Genomic DNA, 26965 nt, shown 5'->3' on the forward strand with positions numbered 1-26965 from the left:
CCCTTCCCTGCAGGCCCTCTTGACTTCACAGCCTTACCATCATTGCCCTTCTGCCCCACCGCTCACAGCTCCAGCTGCTTAGACTCCTTTACCTCAAAGCTGGGTCTTCTCACAGGCTTGTCCCGGTTCCTTCTCACCCCTCACACCTGGTCCACCATGGCCACGTCCCCTCACAGCCTTATCCACAGACCAATTTCCTCCCAGTCTTGTCCACTCAAGTCCCTTTTTCTTATAGTCCTGGCCCCTAACAACTCCATCCCCAAACCTTCCTTCCCCTGACAGACCAGTTCCTTCACAGAGCCTCCTCCCCACCGCAGGCCCCTTCCCCTCTCAGCTCCAGCCCCCTTATGGCTCTGTCCCCAACACCGTTTGCTGCACTTTCCTTCCCAGCCTGATCCCCCAGCACCACCCCAGATCAGCTCTGACGCCAAGCCTGGGGCCCACTCCTGAATCCTGTGCCTCCAGACTTAGCCCTCCCCTGCCCAGCCCTGCCCGTTACAGCCCTGCCCCTGCCCTCTGCTGCCTGGACACTGGCCTGGCCAGTTCCCAGGGTTCCTTGGCTGCAAGGGCTCAGGCTCGGAGACAGAGAGAGGCGCCTCCCATTCAGCATCCTCACAGATAAAGAGCTGCCCTGCGGGGCAACTTCTTTTTCCTCCTCATGGCCTCCTCTGTTCAGCTGGGGGAGGGGGAGGCAAAAGTCTTGAGGTCGAAGACTGGCAGGAGCTGGGCACGGGGCCTTGCCCGCCCTGGTTACCCAGAGCTGTTGTTCCGCCAGACTTGCTCCCATGGTGCCATGGCAACCAGGCTGCCAGGGAACCCAGGTGGCGACAGCGCCCAGGCGCCCTGAGCCTAGTAGGCAAGGTGAGGAGTCACAGAGGTGAGGGGAATGGAGGAGGGGGGCCGGGAGGGGAGGGACAGGTGGGTGAGGCATGGGGGGGGGGGGGGGGGGGGGGGGGGGGTGGAGCCCAGAGAATGGTCTGGTTTGGGCAGGCACACGGTTGAGGGGGCTCTTAGCTGGAAAGGCTTAAGGGGCCACTCCTCAAGCCCTACTTGGCAGAGGCCAGGGCGCAGGGCAGGTCAAGCTGGGGTGGATGTAGGGGGACTCCCTACCAGTGTAAGAACTTCAGCTGGATCAGACCTGCCAGCCTTGTGGGAGAGCACTTTGGGCTGGGGGCTGGGTGCAGTGGGGAGGCAGCACCCACCCACCCGGCTGGGTCCCGGGCTGCAGGGGTAGAGCTCAGCTCCACCTTAGAGGATCCCCTCCCCACCCACCATTCATCCTCCACCCTCCCAACGTCATGCTATAACACTGCCAGGAACAAGGCAGAAGCAGACTGGGGAGCTGCCCTCTACCCCAAATCCTCTCTCCTCCTGGGCCTCAGGGGTTGTGAACTCCCACTTCAGGTGTCAGACCTAGTCTAGCCCTCCCCTTCCCGCCCCCGCCAACCCAGGCATCTAAGATGCTCCTCAGGACTGAAGGATCCTGCTCATCAACCTTTCAAACCTCTCCCTCTCAGCATACAGCTTAAACCCAGTTTTGAGCCAACTGTCTCCTCTGTTCGTGAACCATATGTAGCTCCCGCTGCCCACAAGAGATAGCCCAAGTTTCTTATTCTGGCACCTGAGGCTTCTCAAAGACACAATAGCTAATGCTTATGAAGAACTTAGCACATCAGGCACTGTTCTTACCACTTCACATTTAATAATCTGTTTATTCTTCAAAACAATCCTATGACACAGGTATTGTGATTTATCTTCATTTTATACATCAAGAAACTGAGGCCCAGAGAGGTTAAGTAACTTATCAATGGTCACACAGCTCCTAATACTAGAGTCAGGATTCAAATCCAGGCAGTCTGACTCCAGAGCTCATGCCCTTAAACATTCAGCCAGACTGCAGGGTGAGCTGCCAGCCTCCCATCCTCTCCACCCTTCCCTTCAGCCTGGCCCAGATCCTGTTTCTCCCAAATACTCCTCTGCTTTCCACCTCCCAAACTGCTCATATAGTACCTTCCACCTGGAATGCAGTCCCTATCACCTCTGCCATCTGCAATCCGAGAAATCCCCTCACACCCTACTTCTATCAAGATTCAGGTCATATGCCACCACTAAGAAGCCCTCCTGAAGCCCGCCTCCAGCCAGAAAGTATTGCTGATCCTGTTCAGAGCTCCCACTCACAGCACATGTCTGTCCTTCTTTTTATGGCGCAGGTTAGCTTTGGCAAAGCGTGACAGCTATTTGTGTTCCTGACTCCCAGAATCCCAGCACAGGAAGAGAATTTGGTAAGCTAGCCAGCCCCGAGCACAAGGCCCGGAACAGAAGAGCTCGATAAAACCTCTGGAGTGAAGGAGTCAATGAATAAGCTCCGGTGGCTGTGCTGATCCTCCCCCCTGAGCCTTGACCTCCGCCCGCCAGTGTCCTCTTCCAATCCATTCTCCATCCTGTGGCCAGAGAGAGCCCTCCAATGTACAGATCTGACCATTTTGCTCTCCCACTAAAACCTTCCCAGGACTCATCCAAACTCATTCAATGAACAACAGTTGAGCATTTTTGGTATGCCAGGCCCAGTGCTGGGTGCTCGGAATATACTGAATATAATATAATTATAGAATATAATATATAATAGTGAACAAGACACATAAGATGTGTTCCCTAGGGGAGGTGACATTCTAGCGGGAGAAACAGACTATAAATACATACTATCATTGCAGGTAGAGATAAGTGCTAGGAAGGAAAATATGGCAGAGTGGTCAAATGCACTGTTTTCAACATGGCGGTCGGGGAAGATCTTTTTGAAGAAATGGTGTAGAAGTGGAGCCCGGATGGAACTGAGGGAGTGAGTAGTGTGGTCACCTGAGGCCAAAGGAGTCCAGACAGAAGGCAGAGCCAGCGCAAAGATGTTGAGGTAGAGCAATGCCTGGCACGTTTCAGAAACAGCAAGAAAGCCAGTGTAGCTGGAGCAGAGTGAATGAGGGGAGAGTGAGAAGAGGTAAAGTTAGAGGAGGAATGGGAGCCAAATCGTGAAGGGCAATGAGCCCATGATAAAGACTTCGACTTCTGCTTTGATTGAGATGAGCAGAAGAGGGACGTGATCTACCTTAGGCTTTACAGGGATCAACTTTCGGGGGGATAACCTCTAACTACCTCAGCAGAGCTGTGGATGGCTCTCCTGATCTGACCCCTGCCTCATATACCTTCTGCCCCATGACTTCAATCTGACTACATCCTGCTCACCCTTCAACAGTTAGCTCAGGTGCACCCTTTCATGCCTATCTGCCCCCTCTACACGGCTTGGCTTACAGGTCCTTCCTCTGCTGCCACAGGGCCCTAGAGTCACCCCATCCCTAGGGCAAGAGCATCAATGAGCTGACTGAATTCTTGAAACTTATGGCAGACCCCATTAGCCCCGTGTTATAGATGAGGACACGGAGGCTCAGAGAGGTAATAGAAACTTGCTTAAGGTCACATGGCCTATTAAGTAAGAAAGTCAGAAAGCAGACACAGGGCCCAGGCTGTCTTCGCACGACATCTTGTTGCCTCTCACCACTTCTGGCTCCGCGCTGCCCCTGACTCTCTGCTCTTTGGTAATTCTTCCCTTCGGAGCTGGCCCCTAACTTTGATTGCAAAGGGAAGAGGGGCAGGGAGGTCAGGCTGTCAGTACAGTCTCCCCCAAGAGGGCCTGGCAAAAAGGACAGTGTTTGAGGGTGTCCTTCCTGATATCATACATATTGCTGAAAAAAAACCGGACCTGGGGATGTGAAATCCCTTTACTCAGAGCCCCCAAAACACTGAGAGGTATGCTGATCACATGGAAAATCTCTCTCTCTCTCTCTCATATGCACACATGCACACACATGGACACACACACACACACACACACACACACGATATGTGCAGTAAAAAGCTGGGAAGCCCAGCTTCAGGTGTTGACTGCCATTTAGCAGCTTTGTGAGCCTGGCCATGTCACTTTACCTCCCTGCACTTGTTTCTCATCTGTGCAGGGCTAGAGGGAAATGCAATTCCCTGTTTGGATTCTTGGACTTCAGAAAGGGCCTGGGAGGGCCCCCCACCACCACTCTGCTCTGGACTTCTCCCAGACTGGAGCAAAGAACACAAGAACACACACACACGTGCCTGTGTGCACTATCTTCTGGGCCATTCTGTGGGAGAAACTGAAGAGCATCCTCTGCAGCAGGGCGGGGGGCGGGGTGGGGGGGTAATAAACCACGTTACACAAATAACCACAGTACAAAACTGAAAGTTCTCAAGGCTGGGGAACAGAGGAAGTGTTGGGGGAGCTCAGGAGAGAGATTCCTTCTGCTTGGGGGTGGCTGAGTAGAATAAAAATAAACTCACACTTGCAGCGCACCTTCCCTGTGTCAGGCATTTTCCTCACGTTATTTAATCTGCATGACAAATGTGAAGGAAGAATTAGGATTCCTATTTTGCAAGTGAGGAAAAAGACTCCGAGGGGGAAAGTTAACTGCCAGAGGTCTCAGAGAGAGCAAGTGGCAGAACAGGAATCCAAAGCCCAGTGTCTGGACTAGTTCCCCTGCAGCTTTAAAGGCTTCCCTGGGGAGGAAGCATTGACCAGGACCTTGCCTCGGAGGAGCTGGTAGAAGTGAGTGAGTGACCTTGTGAGCCAAGGCACTAAGATGGGGAGAGGCAGGACATTCTGTAAGGATTTAGGGTAGCATGGGCATTGACTCTCCCAGATGCTGCTCCTAATGGGAGGTCTCTCTCCCTCCTTCCCTTTATTGGTGCTGCCCGGAGCCAGGCAGCCAGCAGGGGACAGGATCAGGATGCAGTTGCCATGGAAATGAACGGGGGCTGTCGCTATGGATACCATAAGATGAGGGCAAGAGGAAGCTAGGGATGCTGAGGACTATCCCCATGACAACTTAGGCTGGAAGGGGCGGGACCGGAAGTGAGAGACAAAAAAACAAGAGGAGGAGGTCGGTGCACCTAGATGAGAGCAGAGGCTTGGGGCTTTGGAGGAAGAACCAGTCGGGGAAATGGGACACAGGGGTGGGTGGGGCAGAGGAGCGGAGGGACCCCAATCACCTCCATCTCCTCTGATGGCTCTTCTGCAAGCTGTTTCTCCTACCCAATCCCAGTGCCCTGGAGATTCCAAACCTGAGGCCAGCCCCGCTTGGCATAGGGGCTGACAGAGGAGGGGGCCACCAAAGGGGCTGACTAGGGAGACAGCAGGCAAATGTGGGCTTGGGGGCGCACAGACCTGGGCTTGAATCCCAGCTCTACTGCTTTGCAGCTCTAAAAAGAATTGCTGTCATTTACTGAGTACCTACTTTTGGCTAAGCCTAGCAACTCTGCTAGGTCCAGGTTGTTCTCCCTGAAGGAGATAACAGATGAGGAAAATGAAATGCAGAGGGATGAGTAACTTGCCCAAAGTCTCAAAGCTCAGCAGTGGTAGAGCCAGGAGTCAAATCAACGCTCCCACTCTTACCCCTGTGCCCCTACCCCTTGACACTGAACCCCCCCACCCCCCTCCCAGGTCTGATCTGTATTCTCCAGCTCCCTGGGCCTTCCCACAGTGACATGCGGAGGGCAGAGGCTGGGTAAATATCTGTGGAGTGGGAGAAGCAGCAACCCAGGAGGAAGCAGGAAATACTGAGGTTAAATGGAAGAAGGGCCTGACTTCGAGAAGAGTGAGTCATGGGTTTAACTGGCCACAGGGAGAAGAAGCCACAGAACAGGGAAGGGCTTTATGAACCATCCAATCCCTGAGATCCAAACTGAGGCCCACATAGTCAAAATGACGTGTCCAGAGTCATGAAGAATGAGAACCTAAATCTCCTACCTTCCAGACCAGTGTCCCTGCTTTTAGTTTGAATAGCCCCTTGAATCTGTCCAGCTTCCCCCCAACCCCTTTGAGCTCACAGACAACAGCTGGGCAACAGCAGGTAACTTGCACCTGCTAGGCTAGTGAGCCCAGTGCCGTTGCTCATACTCTTCCTTGGTTTCTTCTGCCCAGGATGGCCTCCCTCTCCCCTTGGCCCCAGACCTCATCTGCATCTTGCAGCACTCTGAGCATGTGAGCCCTCCTGGAGAGTCAATTCTGACTCATTCTGCCCCGCTCCCAACACACACAGAACCCGACAGGGTCAGCTACTCCCCACTCTGCGTCTTGTGCACGCTCACGTCACGGGTGGTCCTTACCGGCAGCTAACTTGTGATGTGTCCCTCCCCTTCCCTGCTCCTGTCTCCCAATGGCAGTGGCTGATACGAGTCACCTCTGTGGGCCCTGCAAGCCCAGGCCAGGGCACAGCACACGGCACATGCTCAGTGGCCACTTCAGTCCCCTACGACAAGTGACTGTAGTGCATGTCTGAGTGTGTGTGATCATCCTGCCCAAAGACTGTCACCCTAAAAGCCATGGCCCCACATGCTCAAAAGCCACCCACACACAGTCTCATGATTATCTCTACCAGGCAGACACAGAGAGCCTGCCGGGCACAGAAGGTCGGCCCCTCGCATCATCAACCTCACACACATACTCAGAATTCCTCACACCCAGCCTCACACAATCACATATCCTTAGATACATAACAACGCATGGTCTCTTACTACTGACCCACCCACCCACCACACATAGGGACACGCACACGTACGTGCAGGCATACACATTTCCCTCACAGCTGACGGAAACCTTCCCCCTTCCTGCGGCACAGGCCCTTGGCCAATTCCATTGCCTACACAGGTGTCCACACCTCCTTGGCTTCCACAGTGATCGCCTGACCTTTATTTGGCCTCTGCCTCCATTTCATTGAACCCCCACCCCCACCCTACTTCCAGTCAGATAAAGGGTAGAATGGTCTCTCCATCCACAGGTCATCTAGCCTCCCACACCCCTGGAGACCAGCTGAGCAGAGCAACCTACACACCATTCCCCAGCATAACCTTGGAGCTCCCCGCCAGGGTTTCCTCCAGGCTGTGCCTGTCTCCTGTGATGCCTCGTCATGTCTGCCACCCGTTCGAACCCTTCTCAGCCTTCCACTCTTTGCCCCTCCTCCTCCAGCAAGCCCTCCCTGACACTACCACCCTCCTCAGCCCATCCTGACACACTCCCTCCTCTTTGGGCTAGGAACCAATTTTGCTCAACAGTGAAGCTGTATCTACTCTACCATTTCTGCCCCTCATGCCCTGCCTCTTTTTCCAAAGGAATTCTCACCTCCCCTGGGAGATGGAGAACTCAGGGAGAACAGAGCCACTGTCTTCTTTTGGAGCCCTCACAGTATTTAGATTAAAGTCTCATCGGGACGCCTGGGGTAGCTCAGCCGGTTAAGCATCTGCCTTCGGCTCAGGTCATGATCCCAGGGTCCTGGGATCAAGTACTGCATTGGACTCCTTGCTCAGGGGGGAGCCTGCTTCTCCTTCTGCCTACAGCTCTCCCTCTCTCTGACAAATAAATAAATAAAACCGTTAAAAAAATAAAATAAAATAAAGCCTTGCCCACAGTTAGGTGTTCAAGCAATGCCTTCTGGAAGAGTAAAGGAGGGAAAAGAGGAAGAGACAGAGGAAGGGACAGAGGAAAGGTCAGAGGGAGCTGAGAAATAAATTAGAATTTGAATGAATAAGTGAGTAGATGAGTTGAGTTGCTGAGTGAGGGAATAAGGTGAGCCTCTGTGAAAAGGACGGGACCAATGTGATAGGGATGCTGAAGGGAGGGCTGAAAGAAAGGAGAGGAGGCACTCTCACGTGGACCCAAATCACACTTGCCCCACTGTGCACCAGACCCTGTGCTGGGCTCCTTGTGTTTCCTTGCTAATCTTCACAATAACCCGCAGAGGTAGATATATTCTCATTGTGCTCAGGAGGAAGATGAAGCTCAAGGAGAAGAAAATACTTGCTCAAGATTACACAGGCAGTAAGTGAGAGAACTGGAAGGTAAGCTCAGATTTGTTCAATGCCAAAGGCTTAGAAAGGGAAAGCTGGGGGTATGAACCCACTTGGGGGTCTCCTGACTTTGCTCCATAATGTGAAGACACATTATGGAAGGTGTGGGTCCTATAGTCCCTAAAGGATACCTTCCACCCTCCTGCCAACAGCCTCCAGGGAGTCTTAGAACCAGCTTCTGGAAGGTGCAGGAAATATTTAGCGTCATTGCATCTGGAGGAAATGGCTTAGATTCAGAGATCCCTAAAGTTGTAGAATCAGAACCTTGAAAGTACAGAATCAAGGACTCTTAAACCATCACAGAGTATTAAAATCATACCATCAGAAGCTTTTTAAAATAATAGAATCATGAAATCCACAGGACTGGAGACTCCCCAAATCAGTGTTGTTGTAGAAATAGAAACCACAGAATTGCATGGAATGTGTCATTGAATCGTCATATTTTAAATGCGTGTAATTATACTTCCTTAAAATTGTTGCACCTGAGATCGACAGAATGTTGGAGCTGGAGGAGCCCTTGGAGAGCCTCTGACCCAACCCCGCCTCCTCCTTTCACACATGGCAGAGGTGGGGAACTAGGTAGCAGAGGGGCCAAGCAGCATGTCAGAGCTGGCCTCAGTTTGACAGGCTGGAGAAGGCAGCAGGCTTGCCGGGGGTGAGAGTGAGAGCACCACACCATTCATTCATTGATTGAGTGCCTGCCTCTAGGGTGTTGACAATACCAACAATCAAACCCTATTCTCTCTCCCAGGCCCAGTCCCCAGCCCTGGATAGGAAAGAAGGTAAAGCCCTGGTGGGGATGAGGAGAGGGAAGTCGGGGTTAGGGTGGAACATACATCAGACAGAGAGAAGAGATCAGCTTTTATTGATGGAAATTCCTTTGTACACAGCGACACACGCACTCTGAAAGGCCTTTTTCTCCTGATCATATTTACAGAGCACTATGGGAGTGGCAGAGGGCATGGGACGAGGCCTCCAAGCGGTGGAGGAGATGGCAACAATGGCCGCAGCGAGGGAACGAGCAACGGGGAACTAGGCAGGCTGGGTCCCGCCCCCGTCTGGTCCTCTGAGCCCTAGGCACCCTGCATCTCTGTTTGTGCTCACAGAGGACAGAGGTAGGTCCTTGGGATGTCATTTGGAGACCTCTCCAGGAGTGGCAGGCTCCAGGGTGCCTGGGAAATGGGGTGCGGGTGCGGGAGGGTCCAGGTTCCAAGCTCCAAGCTCTGCTGCTCCCATATTTTAGTCAGACCTAGGGCTCCAGCCTTTATAATTCGGGGGCTGGAGTCCAGGGGAAACAGCAGTAGGGGTGTGTGGGAATTCCAAGGAGGTGGGGGAGGAAGGGGCACGATGCTTGCCCATCCTGAAGCAGGGACAGGGTCCCATAGGGGATAGCGGGCGGGGGGTGAGGGGGCTGGTTAAGGCTTTTGCTTCTGCATAGAAAATGACCCTTGTCCTCTCAGTTACCGAGAGGAGGGACTACTGCACTCGGAGGCCGGACAGCAGAACTGATGAGCGTCTTCCTCTTCCTCTTCCTCAGTCTCCTCCTCCTCCTCCTCTTCCCTGGGGCCAGGAAGGGCAGGGTAGAGGCCACAGGCGGGCGGGTGACAGAGAGAGGCAGAGGCATTAGTTTGCAGAGCAGGGGAGATACATGAACGGCTTTGGAACCAGGGTGGTGGGCTAGGAGTGGGGTCTGAATGGGGAGGCCAGCGTGACAGCTTACCTAGGGCCAGGCCCAACTCAGTCTCCAAGGAGCCTGCAACAGCCCTCCCCCACACCCAGGCTGGGCTCGCTCAAGGTCACGCCCAGAGTATACCAATTCCATTTCAGACCTGACAGGTGCCCAACCTTCATTTGAACAGAAATAGCAGCAACCTGCTTGGTGCTGGCTCTTTGCAGACATCATCTCATTTAACCACTGCAACAACACGGCAACATTTTAGAGATGAGGGAATTGAAGCTCAGAGAGGTTGAGATAACCTTCCCAAGGTCACATAGCTGGCTGAGTGGTAGAGTCAGGATTTCAGCCCGGAGTTCTCAGAGCTCCAAGTCTCAGACTCATCCCACCGGGTCCTTTAGGTGAACTTGGCACAACTGCTAGAAATCCACCCTGCCCTTGAAAGACAAAGATTTGTATTTCCTGGAGGCTCAGGGTCAGGGAAATTGGCGATGTCAGAAATGGAGTGTGGAAAGCCCACAGCTTTGGAAGCAAACAGACCTGGGTTCCAACGCCAGCTCTGTAAGTGCTTCTAGGCTATGTGCCCCAGCATGCTATTGCCCCTCTTGAAGCCTCAGTGTTCTCATCTGTAAAAATGGGGCTCATGATGCCAACCCCACAGGACTGTTGCAAGGACTGGAACATACATCAAGTGCCTGGCAAATAAGAGTAACAGGAACATGGTGGTGGTTACTGTTAGCTGCTTGTGAACGGAATCTATTTCCCAAGGTGGCCATTGGCACCCACGCAGAAGAGCCAAGGTGGCGGGGGGCGGGGGGAGACGGTGCAGGAACAAGCTCCTGGCCCCAGGGTATTGCACACAGGAACCAGGGGCCAGTCTGTGCGTGGCAGTCCTTGGAGCTGGGCTACAATTTCGTGGCATGGATGGACAGACACTAGGGCTCAGGGGGTCCAGCTGCTTTGGGAATGGAAAGGCTGATTTTCTAGAGATAGCTAATGAAACAGTATCGCCCCGCTCCCAGACCCCTTGGCTCAAGGGAGGCAGGAAGTATGGAAGCCAGGAAACTGGAGGATTGGGAAGAGATGAGAAGGAAAGAGGACAGGGACAGGCAAGGGAAGGCACTGCTGTCCACCAGACAGGCAGACGAGCCCCCACACACACAGGTAACATACATACTCGCACGCAGGCACCCGAGCACACATGCACCCCCTCTTCATACTCAAAGTTCCCTCTAACACATTGTCCCACAGTCAGTGAGTCAGCAGAACCACGTGAAGCAGAACTCAAGTCTGGGGCAAGACACTCGCGCTTCCTGAGTCTCCCATTCCTCATCTAGAAAAGGAGCAAATACCACACCCCTCAAGGCTACCAGGAAGGACAAGTGATCTTCCAGTCCCACCGCTCACTTCCCTCGCATTCAGGTCAGGCCTCTGCCACCGCTCACCCTGATCCTGCCATCCCCTCCCGATTTCTTCTCTCTACCTTTTGGACCCATTAGCCTTCCTAATAGAGTCTGCAAGTGCAAATCTCTTGCATGTCTCTGCTTAGACGCCCACCTTGGCTCTCCATCACTTCCTGGATAAAAGGTCAGACTCTCCAAGTTGGCATTCAAGGCTCCACCACCATATGGCTTCACCTGGTCTTGTCTGGTAGAGAAAACATGGGCTTTAGAGTTCCCCAGACCTGGGTACGAATATCAGCCCCACCTCCTACTAGCTGGGTGACCTCGGGTCCACTTCTATACTTCTCTAAGACTTATGTTCCTCATCTACAAAGTGAGAAAATGCCCATTCTGCAGGGTGTGGTGGAATTAAATGGAGTCAAGTATGTCGAGCACCTGCCACAGGGTATATTTGGGGCTTCATACACAGTAACTCTTATTATTACTGTCATTATTAGTGACTCACTTCATGCTTAGCCTTCATCAAACCAGCTCGTTCATTACTCCATTAGGATGGCCAGCTTCTTCATACCTCCGTGCCTTTGCTGACTCTGTTTCTTCCCTCTGCACATATCTTCTGCTACTGAGATCCCATCTGAACATGATGGCCCCGTTTAAATGCTGCTTCTTGCAGGAAGTCCTCCCTGACTCACAAGGAGAAGTATTCCTTGCTTCCTCTTAGCTTCCCCATCCCTGCTCTTGGTGGTTGCTCCAAACTCCACTGAAGCATTTCTTTCACCAGCCCCTTCAACGCCCTTGTCTTCGCCCCCACTACCCCTGCTCTGCCTCTCTGTGAGAAAGAGAGGGCCCCTATACTATTTAAGGCCAGCCCCTCCACTCGGGCTCTGGGCCCACCCCTGCTACCTCCTCCACAACTACCATCCCTTCTCTCTCCCGTGTTTCAACTTCTCTCTCTTTCTCTCTTTCTGTTGCCTCCTTCTTACCAACATTTATAGAAGCTCAAGTCTCTCCCATCTGGGAATAAAAACCCTCTATCTGCCCCCACATCTCCCTCTAGCAATCACTGTCCCTCTCTCCTCTTCACAGCTAAGCTTCTTGAGAAATTCATCTCCACTGGCCATCTCCACTTCAGTACCTCCCACGAGCTCTCCAACCCACTGCAATCTGCCTCGTGCGCCCACCCTGCCACCAAAACTGTTCTTAGCCAGGTCGCCGAGGACCTCCTAGTGGTTAAAGCCAATAGACTCTCTCCCACCCTCATCTTCCTTCCCCCAGCTGTAACATTTGCCACTCTTAACAAGCCCCTCCTTTGTGCACGGATGGCTCCTGCCTTCCTCTGCTTCTGTGAGCCCACTCCCTGCTGGTTCTCCTCCTACTTCTCTGACCACCCCCATCTCTTCTTCCTCTCCCCATCTCTTATGCGTTGGTTCCTCTTCCCAAGTTCTGCTCTGGCCCTCTTCTCTTTCATTCCATACCCTTTGTCAGCAGTCCCACTCCATGGCCTAACGTCAGGGATGGCTTAGGCCCCCTCCCCCATCTCTGTCTCTGTCTCTGTCTCATGGATCTCTCTCTTGGGTCTCAGACCCATCAAGTCTAATGCTTGCAGAAAGCTCCGCCAGGATGGCCTTATGGCCTTCAGAGCTCACCGTGACCTCAAACTCAGCATCTTACCACTGCAAACCTGTCCTCTGCATTTTGCACCTTAATGAAAAGCACCACTTTCCACCCAGTGGCCCAAGCGCAGAACACACCTGGGAGCCATGCTAGATTCTTCCTGCTCCCTTAACAAGTCAGTCACCAAATTCTGCCGATTCCACCTCCTCATCTTCTACTCCTCTCGCCCCTTGTTGGTTCTTTCTCCAATCATACTAGTCTCCTTGCTGTCCCTCAGACATGACCTGCACATGCTTATCTCAGGGCCTTTGCGCTCCACGTTCCTTCTGTCTGGAACATCGTCCCCCAGAGAGGCGTGGCACCAGACACATTCTATATATTTTGTTGTTTATTTATCTATTATCCATCTCACCCACCATAAGATCCATCAGGACCAGCATCTGTTCTGTTAAGTGCTGTATTCCCAATGCCCAGCACAGCGTCTGGCACTCAAGAAATATTCATTGAATGCATAACTCCATTGCCAGACCCGAACACTGAAACTCACTGTGAATTCCAACCTCTGTCATCTCCACTCCTTCCCATCCCCACTATTTATTCAGCCTACTACTCCAGTTCTCTCTTCCTCCCAATCACCTCTCGAATGCATCTCCTCTGCTCTATCCTCATGGCTGCTACCTTAGCTTCTCTCTCTCCTGAATTACCACAGCAGCCTCCTCCCTAGTTTCCCTTCCTCTAAAAAGCCTCTTTGACGTGTCACTTTGTCTACTCAAGGTCTGCTCCTGGCTCCCTAGCTGCCTACCATGAAGAAGGAAGACTGACTGTCCCCAGAGAGCTGTTTGAGGCAGGTCTAAACTCCACCCCCTCCCACATTTGACTTCACCATCCCTCACCCCTGGGCCTTTGTGTGTCCTCCCAGAGCATCCTCCCCCATCCCTAGCTCTCCAGATCTTTGGGGACCTTGAATGACTGACTCAAACATCACTTTCTTTAGGAAACAACGTGACTCACAACCCAGACGTAAATCCTCTCCAAAGTCCATAGAGAGAGAAGTGTCTTCAGTGTCTCTCTGGGATCTCTAAGAACCAAGCAGGCTGGAAGCTAGTAACCACCAAGGACACTGAGTGCTGGGTAAGCATTAATAGAGGTTCCCTTTTCCTCTTGCAGTTACCCTGGATTCATGTCCCTGTGGCCAGCTCATCCTTGTCTCCTCCCTTCCCTTCATCTTCCATCGAGTCTATCTCATTAATAACTCTCAAAGACTTTTGATTCTGTAATTTGAAATTAAAATGCTTCTATATGACCAGTGCCCACTGGAGTAGTGCAACAGGGTAGTTCTGCTCAAATCCATTCCCTTCTGTGCCAATACCCCAGTTTAGGCCCTCCAGCTGGCCCCCAGGCATATAATCCACTTCTCATACTGACTGCTAATGGGATGTTTCTAAAACACAAATTTCACCAAATTTCTCTCCTGTTTAGGATCCATTCCCATGACACTTTGTCACTGGCAACACTGGTTCTTGACCTTTTTGTAGGAGCACAAACACTTTATGCATATAACAAAAGCCATGGACCATCCCCCCCCAAAAAAATGCACAAAAAAACCCAAGTGCACACACAAAACATTTTGCACTCAATTTCAGGACTTCCATGGACCACTTGTAGCCCATGTCACCCCAGGTTAAGAACCTCTGGCCCTACCCAATAACATCTAGGTTCTTCTGCATATGCCATTCCTTCTTCCTGAAATGTTCTTCCACACTTCACCCTTCTATCCCTGACTACCTCTTACTCATCCTCTAAGACTCAGCTCTTAGGTTAAGTTGACCTGCAGCAGTCCTGGACTAGGCCAGATCCCCTCTTTGCGGCTTCCACAGCCCCCCCCCCCCCAACCAGGAGCTCCTCTATCATAGCACTCCTCGGTCTCCCTAACTAACTGGGGACTTGTGGAAGGCAAGAACCATTACTCAGCATAGGCCCTGGCTACAACAGAACTCTGTAAGTGTCTCCTAAAACAAACACTAAGAACAGCTATGCCTTTTTTTTTTTTTTTGAGTACCCATTATGTGCCAGGCACTCAGCAATTGATCTCCTCTATAAACCTCACGATGTTAGTGGTATTGTGTTTCTTTTAACAGATAAGGAACTAGGCTCAGAGATGTGAAGGGAGTTGTTTACAATCACCCAGCTAGGGAGTGAAAGAACTGGGAATGAAATTGAGATGTGCTGGCCCCAGTGCAAATATTGGTCCACCATGCTTCCCTGCCTTGGACTGTGAGACTGGAAGATGGCATCAGTAGAACAGGGCCAAGAACCAGGGGCAGAATGCCCTGTGTGGGCTCCATTTCCCAGGGCCACCTGCCCATTTTTTCCCTCCTGTGTCACCTTCATGGCAAGACCAGAGACGTGGCTCTCTCTTCTTATAGTGCAGTCCCCTCCGTCCTGTGTACAACTCTCAGCCTTCTCTTCTCAAAGTCCCACTATGGTTAGGCCCATTCTTTGCTCCAGAACCATTCCCAGATCCAATCCAATCCAATCTAATCCAATCCAATCCAATCCAATGCAACACACTTGCCTATGAGGAATAGAAGACATGGGTGGTCCCTGTCCTTCAAGAGTTGATAGTCACCCAGGAATTTTACATGTACCATGTCCAATCCTAAATCAGCCCTGAGAGTTAAGTAGGCATTATCTTCATTATGCAGATGAGGAAACAGAGGCTCAGAGGTTAAATGGCCTGCCCACAGTCATAGATTTGGTAAGTGGTCAAACTTAGATTTGAATAAAGAAAGGTACTGACTCAAATATTTCCCCCCATTACATCATCCTGCTTGGAATAGCCAAAAAGTAGACAAGACCAGTTCAGTCAGGGTTGGGGAATGAAGGAAAGCTATTGCTCTTTCAAGACTCAGTACCCATGTCCCCTCCTGTAGGAGCAGATGCAATTAGGTGCCCTTCTTCAGGAGGCCCTCTGAACCTATTTTTGTCCCATACCAAACCACACTATGCTGTCATGGTCTACCTGTCTCTCCCTTTTAGACTTCAGCTCTAGATGGTAGCACCAGATGGTAGGACCAGATACAATTCAGTCCTGTATCCCACAGAGGCTCAGCACAAGGCTTAACCAAGGGTAGGCCAGACAATCTTGCTAAATGAATCAGGTGGCATTTGAGCTAGTTATTAAAAGGAAAAGCAAGATCTGAACAACGGGACACAGGGAAATGGTGTAGAGGAAGAAGGAAATCAATTAGTAAAAGGGAGGAAATGAGACCAAGGGAAAAGGCCAGTGATTTTGATATCATGACAGGATACGTATAACATGTTTTCATCATTGTTATGTGGATTTTCTTTTCCTTACGACAATGGGATAACACTACAAGCCTTGTTCTGCCACTTGCTTTTTTTCATATAACAATAAGTCTTGGAGATTCTTCCATGCCAGTACAGAGATAGATCTTTTTCTTTTGATCTGTAAGAGTATCACATAGTAGGGGTGAATCATGAAGGAAAAGCTGCTCTCCATTGATGGACAGGAAGATTGTTTTAATTTTCGCTATTATAAACAATGCTGCAATGAACATCTTTGCATTTGTCTGGAAGTAGTTTTGAAGGATAGGCTCCTAAAAGTTGAACTGTAGGGCCAAAGGAATGCATATTTTGTGTGAAATGTGGCTAAAAGTTATTTTTGTTGCTTTAACATTTTTATAGACTGGCTAAAAGATTATTCCTCCTCACATAATCTTGTCTTTGAGTAGCATACATCATGCAACCTTTTCATTAAGAGTTGGCTGAGAACGCTATCCTACAAGGGCATGTGATAAAAGAGTTGCACAGTACAGTTTAAGCTTGTAGTTGGGATTGAATGTTTTAGAAAAGACCTCTGGTTGGGGGACCGCCTAGCAGTAAAGCCTTAGAGAAGTCTACCTCCCTCCAAGACATGGTTCTCAGGTTAGAAGTATGCGCACATTTAAGAGTCTGGGGACAACTGACAAATAGGTGCCATTAAAAAAATTGCACCAATTTGCACTCCTGTCAAGGAATGTGAGAGCTTCCATTTCCTCACAACTCTCAGTCTTCTCATTTGGCACTTTAAAATTGGTACTTCGTTGATGTTTTAGTTACATTTCTTTAGCTATTGGCAAGCTTGAGTAATCTTTCTCATTCATCAGCTAATGGATGTCGATTTCTTCACTGAATTGCCAAATCGTGTTATTTCTCTATTTTAAATGTGGTATACAACTTTTTCTTATTAGTTTCCAGGTGTTGATATACAGACATAGATATTAACCTTTGCCTGATATCTATGTTGTTGTTGTTGTTGTTGTTTTCCTAGCCTGTTGTTATGTTTTAACTTTGTGTATGGTATCTTTGTCCAAACAGAAGTTCTTAACTTTGATGTAGCCAGAATTACTGCTTTTTACTTTATGGCTTCTGGGTTCTTCAGTCATGCTCAGAAAGGCTCCTCCACCTTAGTATTATAAAAATATTCCATATTTTCTTCTGGTACATTTATAGTTCTATCCTTTGTTTTCAATTTTATATGAGACAGAGGTTTGACTTCATTTTTCCCCAAATGGTAGCCAATGGTCCCATCCCACTTACTGACTCCCTACTGATTTGACATTTGTTTTTTTTTTATCATAAATTAAATTCCCATATGAATATATGGGTTTGTTTCTAAACTCTGTCTTGTTCCATGTATGCCATCCTCCATTTCTGTGTTATTATATGTAATTTCTGCAGCTTTATGTTAAGTTTTGCATTTAATAGGACAAGGTTCCCCTCATTGTTCTTCTTTTCCAAAATTTTCTTAGTAATCCATGGGCATTCACTCTTCCAAATGAACTTTAAAATCCAATTGCCCAATTCCCAAAGAAAATACCAATGAAATTTTAATGAGAAATGCATTGAACCTTTTGACCAAATTGAGAGGAAAAATACCATTTTTACTATATTCAATCATCCCATCCAGGAACAGGATACGACGCTTGACTATTCAATTCTTCTCACAGCCTTTAATGAAATTTTATAATTTTCTACAGAGATATATTTCATGTTTCTTGTCAATTCCTAGGAATTTTATCATTTTTCCCTACTACTTCTATTATGTCTTCTAATTAGTTATTGCTAGTATTCAGAGAAGCTAATGGTTTGGGTGCATATTTATCTTGTGTCTGGCCATCTCACATAATTTTTACATTAGTTCTAATAAATTTTCCTCTTATTCTTGTTGATTGTCTAAGTAGCCAACCACACAATCTTCAAAGAGTGCTAATTCTGAGTCTTTCTTTCTAATATTTATACCACTTTTTTTCTTTTTTTAAGCCCACTGGTTAAAACTTCTAGAAAAAAAATGTTGGTTAGTGACAGCGAGGCAGTCATACTTATTTTGTTCCCAAACTTAATGGCAATTTATCTAGTAGTTCACAATTACATCTGATGATTGTCTTTGGTTTCTGATAAAAAATTACCAATTTAAGAACATTTTTACTGATAGCTTACTATAGTAGTTATCTATTGCTGTGTAACAAATTACCCAATACAGCAAGAAATAACTAGGACAGTTACTAAGAGTTCTAAAATCAAGAATGGATGTGTAATTGTATCAGATTATTTTTCAGCATTTATGGAGATAGTTATACATTCCATTTAATTTAATCTATTAATGTAATCCATTACAATAACAGCTATCCTAATGTTGAACAATCCCTGCATTCCTGGGACAAACCTTCATTTGTCACGATGCATTCTTCTTTCAATACACTGATGGATTCAGTTTGATACTTTTATTTAAAATATTTGTGACTGTATTAATATATGAGATTAGGCTATAGTTTTCATATTTTTTTGTCTAAACCTATCCAGTCATACTAGCTTTCTGGAATGAACCAACTACCCAGAGAGAGAGTCCATTTTTTTCTATTACCTGATCTTTCCAGATTTGACAGAACTTCCATCATACCAGAACATCCATGATACCAACTGGGCCCTGGTACCATTTCTAAGGAGAAAACTTTGACCATCTTTTTAACTTCTTCTGTATTATTCTATTCTAGTCAGCTTTTCTGTCACTCCTTATATCATTTTGGTAATTTATATTTTCCTAGAAAACCACCCATTTCATCTACAGTTTTATATTTATTGGTATAAAATTATACAAAGCATCTTTTATGACTTTTTCATCTCTTCAAAATCTGTGGTTAAATCCCCTTCATCATACCTTATTTTATTTGTGTCTTTCTTGCCTTTTTCTGTGTCATATCTGTCAGAGGACAGTCTGTCTAGTTTACCGGTCTTTTCAAAAATCACCTCTTAGTTTATCAAATCTTTTATTTTCTATTCCATGAGTTTCTGGTTTTATCTATAGTAATTACTTTATTCTGCTTTCTTTCAGTTGTTCTTTTTCTAAATTCTTGAGTGGAATAATTAGTTCATTAAATTTAAACTGTCTGGTTCTCTAATAAAAGCATTTAAGATGATAAATTTTCCTCCAGGAATCCCCCATGGTCACATCCCGTGGGTTTTGATATATAGTATTCCCGCTGACATTTATTCTAAAGAGTCTATAATTGATACTTACCCTAAATAGTCTATAAATTCCGTTCTTATTTCCTCTTTCACCCAAGTATTTTTTCAGCTTTCAAATAGGCCTAACCTTTTTGTCATTGCTATGAATATTTCATGTTATTGTATTATAATTAGAAAACTGTAAAATGTGATTTTCAATTACTTTGGAAATAATGTTGTTCTCAGAGGTGTGGGCAATTTTCCCCTCTGCCTAAACACCCTTCCCCATCCTAGCCAACTGGCAAACTCTTACTCTTCCTTCAAAACAGCTCAAATATTACATATTCTTGAACCAACCACTCCCACTTTTGGGGGCAGATATCTAGGGAAGGATTTTTAAGGAAGGACAAACTACAAACAGAATCTGAATGTCCTCCTTGGTCTCCTACCTGGTCTCCCAGTCACTCTCCTCACATGCTCAGACATCCATTCCACATTCATTCCAGAGGCTAGAGGGAGGTGGGAAAGGGGGTCTGGCAATCCTATGGCAGATCTGTCCGGAAGGGTGAAGGATGGAGGGGAGGGATGGGTCTAGCTCTTACCTGCTCTCTGCCAGCCTGCCTGAGGGGGTAAGCTTCATGGAGTCAAGGACCTGAGTAGGACAGCAATACTGGTGTAGAGTATGAGACGCTGTGGACCTGAGAGACAGCAAGAGACAGAGAGAGAAAGAGAGACAGAGAGAGAGACAGGGAGGGAGGGGAGAGGCAGGGTGGGGAGTAGGGACAAGGAAGTGAGAGTGAGTGGGGAAGTGAGAGGGGAGGGAAGACTGGGAGGAATGGGTGGAGGAGGATTGGGAATGGAAGAGGAGGGGTGGGAGGTGGGGAGGCAGGTCAGGAGGGAGAGGAGGGAGAGGAAGCAGAGAAGGAAGGAAGGAAGGAAGGAAGGAAGAAAAAAGAAAAAAACCACAAAGTCAAGAAAGAGAGGACGGCACTCGAACCACAAACAGAACACAATGACAACAGGGGGCAGCAAAGACAAAAGAGCCGGTCTGGGCCTCCTGTGTTCCAGGTGACTCCGTGGGGACCTGAGCCACGGAGACACTGGGACACCACAGCAGGGAAGGGGGAAGGGAGCCCTCCTCACACCAGACGCCACACGGGTAGGAAAGAGGGCAGGGGAGGGGAGATGAAAGAGAAAGGGGAAAGCTGTATAGGGGGGCTCCCCCTTATAGAAAGGGAGGAAGAGATGGAGAGAGAAGAGGCTCTGGATCCAAAGAGGGGGAAGAACGCAGGCCAAGTGGGTGGAGGAAACACTGTAGGAGGAGAGGGAGAGGGACGGAAAGAAACCGAAAGAGACAAGGAAAGGGTGAGACAGAAAAGGAGAAAAGACAGAGAAAGAGGAAGACAGAGAAAGGGTGAGACAAAAGACACGGAGAGAAGACAGGGAGAGGCAGAGAGCACCAGAGCAAAGGAGAGGAGCAGCGAGGGCGGAGGAGAGCTGACAAGGTCTCAGTGGTCTAGGTGACAGGATGGGGACTGGGGCTGAGTGGGTGGGTGGGGCCCAGTGAGCCAGAGGACCGGGTGGTTCCCAGCAGGAGTCTTGGCTTCCAAGGTCAGTGTTGTGCCCCCAGCCCAGGGCACAGCCCACACTCCACCCCCCAGGGCTGTGCCCCCACCCCTAGTGCAGGGTCCAAAGGCCCCGTGCCTCCTGCTTCCCATAATTAAAGTCCAGAGACTGGCGGGGGCAGGGGTGGGGGGGCCGGAGGGACAGTAAGGGGAGTGAGGCTGAGGGCCTGGTTTATCCAGTGCAGGGCGGACCCTGGGAGTGGAGCTGGCCCTTCCAGGTCAGCCAGCCCCTGTCCCCCCACAAGCCCCTGAAGGCAGGTTGTGGTCAGGGCCCAGCCATTCCAGAGCCCAAGTAAAGGCTGGGAAATGTGGCTGCAGGCCATTCCAGCTACCCAGTATCTCATTTGTGATTTGGAGGATGCCCAAATCTTAGATCCTTATAGACATCTTAGAGTCTGTTCTTGTCAGAGACTCTGAAGTACTTGTCATCATCAGAAAGAGTGTTTCTTAAGTGCCATCTATGTGCCAGTCAGCAGCCCCAGTTCTTGACTCCTTATCTCATTAAACCTGAGACACAGAGCCCCTCCAGCTGCTGAAATGTTCGCATCAGAGAAGCTCAGCGGCTGTGGGGAGCCCTACAGTGCTGAGCCAGACTAACAAGCCAAGGGGGCCACTAGTTATAGCCCTCAAGGGCCCATGGACTGTGCTGCTCAGGGCTCCAGGGTCCTCCCAGTGCTGGGCACCCAGAGGTCCATGCGCTCACCGGCTCTCACAAACTCCCTCCGAAAGCCAAAGGCCTCCAAGAGTCCATGAGGGGAGCCAGGAACCAGGAAGACAGGAGGCTGCTGAATCAGCAGCCCAAGGCCCGTGTCCAGGCCTGGGCAGGGAAGGAGGGGGTCAGGCTGCAGGGTGGGAGGTGGGGGGCTAGGTTCCTACCTGCTACTCCTCTCGGGGGTCTCCATGGGTCTGGACCTGTCCTGAGGGCAGGCCCCCTGGCCAGGCGGTGCCTCCACTTTGTCACCACCCCCTCCTCCCCTGCCCTTCCCTAGAAGGAGGAACCGAGGAGGCGGGGCTGGGCCAGCTGGGCGGTAGGCCAGACTGCAACTGGAAACTTTGCTCCTTCCCCTGCTTCCCCAGGAGGCCTGGGAACGCCAAGTAAGAGGAAGCAGTTTTGAGAACTCACAGTTGACTCCTCCAGGCCAAAGCCAGGCTAAGCTCCCTATATGCATCTTTGCTGGAATCTCCCCAAGCACCCTCTCAATTATGTGTCACTAGCCCTAGTCTCCTGAGGGGAAAACTGAGGCAGGGAGACTAAGTAATTGGGCACAGGTACTGCAGCTACAAAGTGGCAGAACCTCAAGTTCAAGACCTGATTTGGCCATTCCCCAGATCAGGATTCTGCCCCCCTTGGCCATACTGCTGAAAACTTTCCACAGAAGCTCTTCAACAAACATTCTCATCTTCCACGCAATTAAAGAGACTCTGTTTTGTTGCTGTGCCCTGATGCTCCAGATCAAGTAATATTCAAATCAACCATTTGGGGAAATCAAGATGAGGCCCTGGCCAATATGCCTGACCACTGCAATAATCTCACATTCTCTTCTGTGTGGTTTCCTGGACTGGCTAAGAGAAACGCTCCCTGAAGAGAAAAGCAAAAATCAGAAGAAACGCCATTCTGGATCAAGAGGCTCTTCTCCCAGGGAAAATGCCCTGCCTGACTTGATAGATGGGGAAATTGAGGCCTGTAGAGGGGAAGAGTCTTGCTAATGTTCACACAGTCAGTCAGACTAGAATCCAGATGCCCTGACTCCCACCTACCTGTCACATATGGGTGGGGCTGGAGAAAGGAGAGAATTTGGATGATGTGAAGGATTGTGTGGGGGGGGGGGGCGGGGTGGTGATCCTGAAGAGTCCCACAGCTCCAGCTCAGAGTGCTCCTGTCCTTTCACGGCCCCAGAGCCCAGGCCCCTGGCTGTTCTAAGCAGAAGGCGGCCCTGGGAGGAGCCAGGGGGGCAGTGATCTAGAAGGAATAGGAACTGACAGGCAACACGCCAGCCTTCCTGCCTTCCTGCCTCCCTGCCGGGGCAGCTGGTTCCTCTCAAGAAAGCCAAAGCCGCTGAGAGATAGGCCCTCCGGACCACTGCAAAGTTGGCATCTGTGGGCCAGTTGTGGCCTCCTCTCCCTCCTCCCACTCTCTAAAGCCCCTGGTCCTCAGGGCTCGGCTCCAGCCCCAACTGCTGCTTTTTTCTCTCTCCTTCAGCAGCCCTTCTCGCTCCTGCAGTTGCTGTGCCTTGTGCCCACACACCCCTGGCCAGACCTTCCTCTTGGCCTGGTAGAAGCTGAGAGACAGAAGTTCTAGTCCCAGCCTGAGGGTTGTGTGACCCAGGGAAAACTCCTTCCCCTCTGTGGTGAGGCAAAGAGCCTATACCTGGGGGCCAGGTAGAGCCAGTGCAAGTCCCAGCTCTACCACTTTCTAGCTGGATAACCCCTCCAAGGCTCAGTTTCTTTATCTCTAAGAGACAAGTGGCAAATTTCTACTTCACGGGTTCTTGTGAGGATTCAGTGAAACAAATGTGCATATATGATGAAGAGTCAGCTTGAGCCTGAAAGAGTCTGACCTCTCTTCCAGGAAGACTGGGGAGACCCACGGGGAAGCCTCTTTGTTTCAGGGAAGAGGAGAATTCTCGGAAAATATCTCTGAGCCACTCCTGGAACTCAGACGTATCTAAGCATGTTGGGTAGACTCATGTGATGACCCAGTGAGCCAAAAGGAAGAGGAATTAAGGGTGAGGAGCTTGACCCCAGCCGCAGGGCACTGGTGGGGCCTTCACTCACTTATTCAACAGGTCCTGTGGACCAGGCACAGGGCCTTATCTCATGGAGCTTGTATCTGAGAGGAGACAGACATTCACCAACGAATGGAATGAAGCTGGACAAAAAGGCGAGATGGCAGGGGAGAGTATTCCAGGCTGAGGAAACAACTTGGACAAAGGACCCAAGGCAGTATTTCCAGGAACTGCGAGGAGGCCAACACAACGGAGTGGAAAAAGCGAGGGGGACAGAGGGGAGACTGGAGATGTAGGCGGGGACCCAATCCTGCAGAGCCTCTGAGGCCATGATAAAGTTTCAGTATTGATACTAAGAGCAGTTTGGCAGCCTGTGGTTCGTGGGTGCCCCTATTGTGGGGAGGGGGAGTATCTCTGAAGCCCTTGAAATTGTATGGAAAATATTAATGAGTAACAGCATGTCTGAGGGGAGAGCAGATGGGTTTATGATCCCCAAAGGGCAGGGAAGCTCCTTATACGATTCCATTCACTTAGCGCCAACCCTAAGCTAGGGGCAGGCACCCTAGAACCTTCTCTGAGCTGGCTGCTAGTCTCAGCCTTCCCCCACCCCACCCTCAACTTCAACTAGTGCTCCACCCAGACAGAAGTGCTCACATTCTTGCCTACAAGGCTGTCCAAGCCTTCCCTTGGCTTCCACTCAAAAGCCATTCCCCCCCCTCCCCCCCCCACTGCCCCATCTCCACCTTCCTAGCTCCCCTTTGTTTTTCACAAGTCAGCTTAGAGGTTGTGCCCTCTGGGAAACCACCCTGACCACCCCCCCCTCCCCAGTTTCCTTCCCATCCTGAGCTTGTCTCTGCATCGTCTATTCACATGCTGATTCTCCTTCTGGGCCGGGGCCCGGTGGGGACAGGGGCTGGGGCTTATTTATCCCCGTGTCCCCAGCACCCAGCACAGGGCACCTAGTCACACAGGTCAGTAAGTGGTTGGTGTGGTGGTAGACAAGCCAGCCTGAGGCGGGGGCTGCAAGATGGGCTGGTGGACACTAGAGGGCACTGCGGCCACTGGAATCGTGGCCTGATGCTGCCCAGGAGAACCGAGGTGGGGCCCCAGGACCAGGTGCACAGGGAAGCAGGGAAAAACTCTGTTCTTGGGGCATGCAGCTCCTCAGCTCTGGGCCTAATTGATCAGGGTCCCAGTTACAGCCTCCCTATTTACCTTCTGCTCCCGTTCTGGACCATTTCTCAAGACAGCCCCGTTCCTCTGCAGATACAGCTTTAGTTCTTCACAAACGCAGGTGACAAACACGCCTCCCACAGTCATGGCATACATTTTCTGCTCTGCCTGAGACACTCTCCCCTTCACCTCACCCCACCCCCACTCCTCACCTGGCCAACTCCTACTCGCCCTCCAAGTCTCAGCTTGGATGTCAGCTTAGAGACGCCTCCCTGGCCCTCAGGCTTGCTTGGGTACTGAGATGATCCCGCCCTGCACTTCCCCAGTAATTGTCTGTTTTCTCATCTGTTTCCCTAATGGACAGTGAGTTTGTTCCAGGCAGGACTGTAGTCTTCACCATTGTATCAACTGCCTCTAATTTAGCGCAATGCCTGGCACACTGGAGGTACTCAATAAATCATCCTGGAGTGAGTGAATGGATTGGTGGATGAATGGATGGAAGGGTGGGTGGACAGGTGGGTGGGTGGATGGATGGATGGAGGACTCTGGCAATTCACTTTACCACCACAGGCTTCAGTTTCCCCACAGCTGGGATGTGCACACAATTGCCCCTACTCGGCAGGGTGGCCAGGAGGTTTAAAGAGAATGTGTGCCAAATTCTCCCTAACAGTACCTAATACACAGCAGACATTTTGTGGATCAAAAGCAATTATTAATATTTGGAATAGTTTTTTTAAAAAGGCAGGGAGGGGGAAGTTGAAGGAGACTCTGCCCTGAACCTGGGATTATCTCTCCCACTCACATTTAGGATTTACACGTGGAGGATGGCTTTAATGATAATGAGAAAACTATCAATCTTGTTAAAAATAACAACAGCACCACCGGCCAGAAACAGGAGGCCCCTGGGGAGGCGGTGGGCAGCCTCTAAGTCTCAACCAGAGCATGTGAGGCCAAGGCCAAAGTCAGAGCCGTGGGTATTGCCCCTGCATCTGGAGAGCAGTCATAATGGGCACAGCTGGTTCCAAACTCTTTACTCATAGGTGAAAACTTGTCTAAGAGGTCATTAATTCTCTCTGTAATTAATGTAAAAACTGCAGGGGTTTGTATTAATGGAAAAGTAAGCTCAAGCGTCAAGCTGATAATATTGATAATGTGTGCTTGTAATTATATACTGCAGATAACTATAAATTCAGTCATGCGCTAATAAAATGTGAAAATTCCCAAAGCCACCAACAACTTGGTAGCAGCTGGTACTATGAGTAGCATTTATGCCAGTTGTTCCAAGGCTATGAAAATCACCACACACTTGTAGCAATGGTAATATTTACTGTGCCCTTAAAAACTGCTCTGGCATTTAAAGGGGGAATTATTTTGATAAAATGGGGTGTTTTGACGGAAGACCATGGAACTTGAAAGCATAGTCAGCAAAGGTCAACTTGCATTAGAGTGGGAACGGAAGTCTTGATGGATGGGCAATCTGACCTCCTTGGGCTCTGAGCAGACCTTCCCTGCTCCAGGCACTGACCTTGCTTGCGCACTAAGAAAAACTGCTTACCGTGGAAGTATCTCACCTCTCTCCCCTCACCCACTTCTAAGGGAACGGACTCCCACCAACAGCCCCTTGCCGTCTTGTGTTACCCCAGGCTGGACAGAAACACTGCAGGCACGTGAAATGGACCCTTAAGCTGGAAGGTCACGTAGCTTGCGGGTTGGCAGCCACAGCAGGTCTTGTGAAAGCAGAGCAGGCTAGTCCAGAGAGACGAGTCAGTGACAGAGAGATGACAGGGACCAAGCAAGCCATGAGATACATAGAGAGATGAGACATGGGCCTGGGAGATGCAGAGAAAGAGAGAGAGAGAGAAAGAAATATGGGTTCTTGACTTCTTGGGCCTGCTTCCAGTTGGTGTGAGGCCTGGCTCTGCATACTTCATTTCTCAGATTCTGTGAGATATAGCCTCACAGCAGTAACCCCCCCCTCAACTCTTTATTCTGGAGCGAGTTTGAGTGGGCTTCTGTTCCCTGCAACAAAATGTACCCAGACTAAGACAAGGGAAAATTGGGGATATAAGTGCAGGGCTTGCATAAGCAAGACCACATAGGGAATATGATGCAGGGAGGGAGGAAGGCAATTATAAAGTGTTTGTGTTTGCTCACTCAAATGCTCCCTCATTTCCTGACCCTTGCTACCCCAGACACACGCTACAGCCGTGCACTCACACACGCTGACATTCAGTGGCATGCAGAAACAAAGGCAGGGATGACTCGAGATGCTTTCATGCAGACACCCAGATGCACACAGACAAGTTCCAGTGCCCCTGTGCTCTC

General features: G+C 49.9%; 1 protein-coding gene across 5 annotated transcripts in view; it reads right to left on the minus strand.

Annotated features, from left to right (window-relative positions):
• The window catches only part of LOC111139804 (IQ motif and Sec7 domain 2), a 76801-nt gene that overhangs the window by 20202 nt on the left and 29634 nt on the right, over window positions 1-26965 (minus strand). The window contains exons 1-2 of one of the 5 annotated variants that reach the window (XM_022492208.1): window positions 21618-21643; window positions 19719-19814 (exon numbers count right to left, since the gene is read on the minus strand). The exons of 3 other annotated variants lie outside the window; for them this stretch is intronic. In XM_022492208.1, the coding sequence (XP_022347916.1) occupies window positions 19719-19814; window positions 21618-21643 (122 nt within the window). Of the gene's footprint in view, window positions 1-19718; window positions 19815-21617; window positions 21644-26965 lie in introns of those variants that run through there. One more of the 5 variants, XM_022492205.1, reaches the window with a different exon arrangement.

The sequence above is a fragment of the Enhydra lutris genome, unplaced genomic scaffold, assembly GCF_002288905.1.
Source record: "Enhydra lutris kenyoni isolate GAN:26980312 unplaced genomic scaffold, ASM228890v2 scaffoldscaffold119, whole genome shotgun sequence".
In the NCBI taxonomy this organism is placed as follows: domain Eukaryota; kingdom Metazoa; phylum Chordata; class Mammalia; order Carnivora; family Mustelidae; genus Enhydra; species Enhydra lutris.